The 8,154-nt window shown below is 44.9% G+C and overlaps 1 protein-coding gene across 39 annotated transcripts in view; it reads right to left on the bottom strand.

Annotated features, from left to right (window-relative positions):
• Nucleotides 1-8,154, bottom strand: part of LOC110495438 (tensin-1) — a 244,205-nt gene that overhangs the window by 57,146 nt on the left and 178,905 nt on the right. For 21 of the 39 annotated variants that reach the window (XM_090207794.1, XM_090207798.1, XM_090207783.1 and 18 more), the window contains 2 exons: nt 7,668-7,715; nt 4,915-4,956 (listed from right to left, as the gene is read on the bottom strand). In XM_090207794.1, the coding sequence (XP_090063920.1) occupies nt 4,915-4,956; nt 7,668-7,715 (90 nt within the window). Of the gene's footprint in view, nt 1-4,914; nt 4,957-5,090; nt 5,118-6,583; nt 6,605-7,667; nt 7,716-8,154 lie in introns of all 39 variants that reach the window. The other 18 variants (XM_090207788.1, XM_090207777.1, XM_090207828.1 and 15 more) reach the window with 2 other exon arrangements.

Here is an 8,154-nt window from a genome sequence, read left to right as displayed (position 1 = left end):
CTCTCCCTCCCTCTCTCTCTCTCTCTCTGTGGTTTGTGTGTGTGTGTGTGTGTGTGTGTGTGCGTGTGGTCCCCCTCTAAATACTACTACGTCTCCAAGTTAATTAAATGTACTTATTGTAAAGCGACACCACCACATTGTGCTAGTGTGAATGCCTTGGAACAGTGGGACTACGAGAGGTCGTTTGTTGGCTAACACTCTTCCCGAAACCCATCCGTTGACCCTTAGCTACCAATTACACATTTCCAGAGTAATTCCAGAGAGAGCTGGTGTTTCCCTCTATCGTATATATGTGTAACCCTGACTGCTCCCTATAACACTGATGCTCTTATATACCAGGGATTCAGAGTTGAGAGCAGAAATACTTCCCTCCACTGCTGACTGAGGTCAGAGAGAGGGGAAGAGCTGAGGAATACAGCAGACCACTGAAACCAGATGATTTTCTCTCTCTAAAGTGTGCTTCCTAGTGTCACAACCAGTGAGGAGGAGGAGGAGGAACCACTGTGTTATGTGGATGTGTGTTAGGTGAATGTGTGTTAGGTGAATGTGTGTTATGTGGATGTGTGTTAGGTGAATGTGTGTTAGGTGAATGTGTGTTAGGTAAATGCGTGTTAGGTTAATGTGTGTTAGGTAAATGCGTGTTAGGTAAATGTGTGTTAGGTAAATGTGTGTTAGGTGGATGTGTGTTGGGTAAATGTGTGTTAGGTAAATGTGTGTTAGGTTCATGTGTGTTAGGTAAATGTGTGTTAGGTGGATGTGTGTTAGGTTAATGTGTGTTAGGTTAATGTGTGTTAGGTTAATGTGTGTTAGGTTAATGTGTGTTAGGTTCATGTGTGTTAGGTAAATGTGTGTTAGGTGGATGTGTGTTAGGTTAATGTGTGTTAGGTTAATGTGTGTTAGGTTAATGTGTGTTAGGTTAATGTGTGTTAGGTTAATGTGTGTTAGGTTAATGTGTATTAGGTGAATGTGTGTTAGGTTAATGTGTGTTGGGTTAATGTGTGTTGGGTTAATGTGTGTTAGGTTAATGTATGTTAGGTAAATGTGTGTCATCATCTCCACCAGCACTACACAACTGATTCAAATAACCAACTCATCATCAAGCTTTGATGATTTGAATCAACTGTATAGTGCCAGAGCAAAAACCAAAATGTGCACACAGAGGGGGCCCCAGGACCGAGTTTGGGAAACCCTGTAATAGGTAACTGTGTGTTAGGTAAATACACATCTGACGAGATCCTATGACCAGCTCAGAGATTTAGGCTGGTCATAAAAAGGTTGCCCTCTCCTTTTAATTTCCCTCTCCTTTCTCCTCTTCTCTCTTCTCTTCAACTCCACTCTTCTTCTCCTCTCCTCTCCTCAGCCCTCCTATCTTCTCTTCAACTCCTCTCATCTTCTCCTCTCCTCTCCTCAGCTCTCCTCAGCTCTCCTCTCCTCTCCTCTCCTCTCCTCTCCTCTCCTCTCCTCCACTCCTGTCCTCTCCTCCACTTCTCTCCTCAGCTCTCCTCTCAACTTCTCTACTTTCTCCTCTCCTCTCCTCTCCTCTCCTCTCCTCTCCTCTCCTCTCCTCTCCTCTCCTCTCATCTCCTCTCATCTCCTCTCCTCTCCTCTCCTCTCCTCTCCTCCACTCCTCAGCTCTCCTCTCCTCTCCTCCACTCCTCTCCTCTCCTCCTCTCCTCTCCTCAGCTCAGCTCAGCTCAGCTCTCCTCTCATCTTCTGCTCTCCTCTCATCTTCTCCTCTCCTCACCTCTCCTCCACTCCTCTCCTCTCCTCCACTCATCTCCTCCACTCCTCTCCTCTCATCTTCTCCTCTCCTCTCCTCTCCTCTCCTCTCCTCTCCTCTCCTCTCCTCTCCTCTCCTCTCCTCTCCTCTCCTCTCCTCTCCTCTCCTCTCCTCCAATATTCCACCATCACTTCCTCTCTCTGAAGCGTTAGTACTGCTGTCTCTGTAATTCTATAATAGGAACATTAAAGTCCCTCCCCCTCCTCCTCCTCCTCCTCTGACATTCTGGGATGAAGCTGCATGCATTTCAGGGACACCATGTCACACGCTCTCCTGTTTTTAGTCCACTGTCACCAGCTTTCTGTCTCATTGTCTAACCCTTATAAACCAGAACATCCAACCTACTCTCTGTCCCCCCCCCCCCTCTCTCTCGTTCTCTCACACACACACTCACACTCTCTCTCTCTCGCTCACACACAGACTCAAACTCTCTCACTCCCTCTTCTCTTATTTTATCTCTCCCCCTCCTCCTCTCTCTGTCTCTTTGCCTGTTGGATTTGTGATTCTAAAAAACCTCAAGCTGTGAAGCTTCCCTCCACCTACCATACATGGGTATAAAGTGTGTACTGTGTGTACAGTAGGGGAGAGTGGGGTAAGTTGAGCCAAAGCGGTAAGTTGAGCCACCCTTGTTTCTAGGAAACCATAAACAACATGTATCATTTGACCAAATATTTAGGAAGAGGTCATCATTTCATGGAGTCTGTATAAGAAGAAACCACATGAAAAAAGTGGTAAGCAAGTCAAGTCCCCAAAAATGATTTTCACCAAGTCAAATTAATTTATTGTGTTAAAGGTTTAATGATATTTGTATTTAAAGCAAAGTAGATATTTTGAAGATATACATCAGTTGGGGTCTCTATAAACTTCAATATGAGGTCCTAAACCTAACATGAAAGTGCATCCTCGTAGCTGTGTGGGCTAATATAGTCAACATGTTTGCCTCGCGGTAAGTTGAGCTAATGGTTGAGCCCATGGCAAGTCGAGCAAATTGAAGTGTTTTCTTCCCAGGCATAACGCAAAGACATTATCGCTGGGATGAGCTACTGTAACAACAGGGCCTGGCCTTTGTTAATATTGTTTCATAAAAAGTAGAACGTTTTTCAGTGTTAAGCCTGTGTTAAAATATCCTTAAGATTATTAAAAGACAAAGTGATTGTGTTTGGAAAATAAAGATAGACATGGTTTTAAAATGGTTGTGGTAATATTTAACTCAGTACAGATATTTGTAAGCAGTCCCACAGCTCAACTTACCCCAAACCCGGGGTAGGTTGTGCCAAGAGACAACACATGTTTTCAAAACTGTAACGTTTACATTAATTCTGATTATTCCCAGGGATTCACAACATCCTGAAATATATGTAGATATCTTTGTTAGAAAGAATCCTATATTTCTCTTGACGGAGTGATGCTGAAAATTCAAAAATGGCTCAACTTACCCCATTCGCCCCTAAACAAATGTATGTGTACAGTTTGTATGTAAAGATGCTACAAGTGCATTTAAGTCAACTGCATCCTAAATAACACAGGGTCCATCCATCCACAGATTGATCAGTCATCCTAAATAACACAGGCTCCATCCATCCACAGATTGATCAGTCACCCTAAATAACACAGGGTCCATCCATCCACAGATTGATCAGTCATCCTAAATAACACAGGCTCCATCCATCCACAGATTGATCAGTCATCCTAAATAACACAGGGTCCATCCATCCACAGATTGATCAGTCATCCTAAATAACACAGGGTCCATCCATCCACAGATTGATCAGTCATCCTAAATAACACAGGGTCCATCCATCCACAGATTGATCAGTCATCCTAAATAACACAGGCGCCATCCATCCACAGATTGATCAGTCATCCTAAATAACACAGGGTCCATCCATCCACAGATTGATCAGTCATCCTAAATAACACAGGGTCCATCCATCCACAGATTGATCAGTCATCCTAAATAACACAGGGTCCATCCATCCACAGATTGATCAGTCATCCTAAATAACACAGGGTCCATCCATCCACAGATTGATCAGTCATCCTAAATAACACAGGGTCCATCCATCCACAGATTGATCAGTCATCCTAAATAACACAGGCTCCATCCATCCACAGATTGATCAGTCATCCTAAATAACACAGGGTCCATCCATCCACAGATTGATCAGTCATCCTAAATAACACAGGGTCCATCCATCCACAGATTGATCAGTCATCCTAAATAACACAGGCTCCATCCATCCACAGATTGATCAGTCATCCTAAATAACACAGGGTCCATCCATCCACAGATTGATCAGTCATCCTAAATAACACAGGGTCCATCCATCCACAGATTGATCAGTCATCCTAAATAACACAGGCTCCATCCATCCACAGATTGATCAGTCATCCTAAATAACACAGGGTCCATCCATCCACAGATTGATCAGTCATCCTAAATAACACAGGCTCCATCCATCCACAGATTGATCAGTCATCCTAAATAACACAGGGTCCATCCATCCACAGATTGATCAGTCATCCTAAATAACACAGGGTCCATCCATCCACAGATTGATCAGTCATCCTAAATAACACAGGCTCCATCCATCCACAGATTGATCAGTCATCCTAAATAACACAGGGTCCATCCATCCACAGATTGATCAGTCATCCTAAATAACACAGGGTCCATCCATCCACAGATTGATCAGTCAGTCAGTCAGTCAGTCAGTCAGTCTGTCAGCAGCAAACAATTACAGCTGTAGTCCAGGTCTGGATGATGTCTGCATTCACAGACTCATGTCTACTGGGTACATACAGTAGAGTACAGTATGGCTCAACAACGTCCACTGAAACAGAGTAAGCCACTGAGGTGGGAGACACTGCAGTGCTTTCCATGTTCTCTGCCTCCAGGGGGTGTTTTAATAGTGTCCTTACGTCAACCTCCGTGAAAATAGTCTGACAACATCACAGCTGTCCACGAGCTTTATGGAGTTGATCCCACGTGGTCAATTAGGACACCTCTGACACTACAGTACATCACACTGCCCAGACAAGCCAGAGCTTCTGTAACATGCCTCCTGATGGGTGATAACTGTTGCAAATACCAATCATCAACATCACAGAAGTATGAAAAGAGAGCGGCTTACCGGAGTTTCTACATGCTTCAACGGCAGCTGAGGAGTGGCCGGCTGAAGGGAGAGAGAGATGGAGATCAGGTGAGTATATACCATTCTTTGTTTCTCCTTTATCTCTCCATGCAGGTTCATCTGATTCAATCACTTTGTCAAGAGAGACGAGGTCCAGACCTGGTTGTGCTACTCACCCGTGAATTAAGTGAAGCAACTGACCTCTGTCACATCGAATGGTAGAACAGAGACAGGGAAAAAGAGCAAGAGAAAGAGAGGAAGGGAGAGAGATAGAAAGAGAGGAATGGAGAAAAGAAAAGCAGCTGTGAAGGTTCTTTTATAGAACTCTGTCCTCCCTGAACGCTGTTAATGATCCACCTGAGACACACCGCCGTTCCATTAACCCTGAGAGGAGAACATGAGGGCCTTGGGCCTGCTCACTCACACACACACACACACACACACACACACACACACATACTCACTCGCATAGGCACGCACACACAGACACACACACACAGACATGCACACATGCATGCATGCACACATGCACGCACACACACACACTCACTGCTAACACATACATAATTTGTTAGTGTGTGTGTGTGTGTGTGTGTGTGTGTGTGTGTGTGTGTGTGTGTGTGTGTGTGTGTGTGCGCGCGCGCGCGCGCGTGTGTGTAGATGCATCAGTAAACAGTGTGTGTGTAGATGCATCAGTAAACAGTGTGTGTGTAGATGCATCAGTAAACAGTGTGTGTGTAGAAGCATCAGTAAACAGCGTGTGTGTGCGTGCGTGTGTGTGTAGAAGCATCAGTAAACATTGTGTGTGTAGATGCATCAGTAAACAGTGTGTGTGTAGATGCATCAGTAAACAGTGTGTGTGTAGATGCATCAGTAAACAGTGTGTGTGTAGATGCATCAGTAAACAGTGTGTGTGTAGATGCATCAGTAAACAGTGTGTGTGTAGATGCATCAGTAAACAGTGTGTGTAGATGCATCAGTAAACAGTGTGTGTGTAGATGCATCAGTAAACAGTGTGTGTAGATGCATCAGTAAACAGTGTGTGTAGATGCATCAGTAAACAGTGTGTGTAGATGCATCAGTAAACAGTGTGTGTGTAGATGCATCAGTAAACAGTGTGTGTGTAGATGCATCAGTAAACAGTGTGTGTGTTTAGCTACAGAACTATCTTTAGGGAAAGCATGCTACCATGCTAAAAAGGCATGGGAGGGAAAAAATGCAGAAGGCTCAAAATAAACATCTGTAGCACTGTTTTAAAAGCCATGGGAGTCAAAACAGACACAGTCCACAGGGAATCAGCACAAATGTGTGGATGTGGACTGTTTGGATTAGTAGAACATTCGGTCGTGACCAGGGGTTGGGGTCAATTCCTTTTCAAGTCAGTCAATTCAGAAAGTCAACAGAAATGCCAGTTCTAATTCCCAGCGCTTCTCTGGGAGACCAAAATGGAATTTGGAATTTGTACATTTCAGTTTACTTCCCGCAGTGAAATGGAATTGACCCCCTCACCATGGCACTCAAAGTGGCTTAATGCAGAAACGGTTTGTCATGAAGTCAAAGCACCAGACTATTTTTTGCCTCCCTGACGCAAGACAAGGTGCTGTGGACTAGAGCACCCTCTAGGGGACAAAAAGTAGCATTACACCGCTTTTTATTTATCTCATCTCACCCAAGGAGGATCAGTGGACGGCTAAAGGAGGGAGGGAAGGAAGGAAGGACAGAGGGAAGGAAGCCATTCAAGACATTTCAAGACTATACGGACATAGCCCCTAGAATAGGTAAAAAAAAACTTCAGAGTTGAACATGAACTTCTGACCCTGTGAGTGATTATTCTCAGAACCTGAGGAGAACCTGGGGTCACAACTCTGTTTGGTGTACCTTCACACGTCATACGTTCCTAACACACACACACTTTAACCGACGGATGGGGGTATTCCATTACTATAGACTGTCAGAAGAATAACACACATACTGAGAAACCACTCTGTATGTGACCCTGTGTAGAGATTACCCCCTAACCAACCACTCTGTATGTGACCCTATGTAGAGGTTACCCCCTAACCAACCACTCTGTATGTGACCCTGTGTAGAGATTACCCCCTAACCAACCACTCTGTATGTGACCCTGTGTAGAGATTACCCCCTAACCAACCACTCTGTATGTGACCCTGTGTAGAGATTACCCCCTAACCAACCACTCTGTATGTGACCCTGTGTAGAGATTACCCCCTAACCAACCACTCTGTATGTGACCCTGTGTAGAGATTACCCCCTAACCAACCACTCTGTATGTGACCCTGTGTAGAGATTACCCCCTAACCAACCACTCTGTATGTGATCCTGTGTAGAGATTACCCCCTAACCAACCACTCTGTATGTGACCCTGTGTAGAGGTTACTCCCTAACCAATCACTCTGTATGTGACCCTGTGTAGAGATTACCCCCTAACCAGTCAAATTAGAAAGGCCATACACAGCTTTAGTAATTGAAAAGGCCCAATAGCTTGCCCATCTTTATACAGCAGTTTGAATGATTACAGTATGTGGGAATGGATATTTTCCTGTCAGACAGGTACTAACAGACAGACAGACAGACAGACAGACAAAGACAGGCAGAGAGGCTGCAGTGACAGACCATGTCTGTCTACCAAAAAGGGGTAGGGTGAAGTTAGACCTTAGACACTGATCTATGGTCAGTTTAGCATAAAGGTTAGGATACACACACACACACTAACACACACACTGTGTACACACCGGCTTGGTAGGTGATCCGGTAGGTGCCACACATGCATCTGCGAGGACCTGTAGAGACAGAGAGAGAGGATCAGGTTAGGACACGAATCTCAGAATCCTCTATTTATCTATCTCTATATCTATCTATATATATCACACATTTTGGGCAGGAGGTTGAGGGAAAGAGAGAGTGAGGGAGAGAGAGAGAGAGCGAAAGAGAGCGAGAGAGAGAGAGAGAGAGACAGAGAGAGAGAGGGAGGGAGAGAGAGAGAGAGAGAGAGAGAGAGAGAGAGAGCGAAAGAGAGCGAGAGAGAGAGACAGAGAGAGAGAGGGAGGGAGAGAGAGAGAGAGAGAGCGAGAGACAGAGAGAGAGAGAGAGACAGAGAGAGAGAGAGAGAGAGAGACAGAGAGAGACAGAGAGAGAGAGCGAAAGAGAGAGAGAGAGAGAGAGAGAGAGAGAGACAGAGAGAGAGAGGGAGGGAGAGAGAGAGAGAGAGAGAGAGAGACA

Source organism: Oncorhynchus mykiss, chromosome 18 (assembly GCF_057628025.1).
Source record: "Oncorhynchus mykiss isolate SJ-2025 chromosome 18, ASM5762802v1, whole genome shotgun sequence".
Lineage (NCBI taxonomy): Eukaryota > Metazoa > Chordata > Actinopteri > Salmoniformes > Salmonidae > Oncorhynchus > Oncorhynchus mykiss.
Note: the sequence above shows the minus strand (reverse complement) of the source record. Positions and strands in the feature narration are given on the sequence as shown.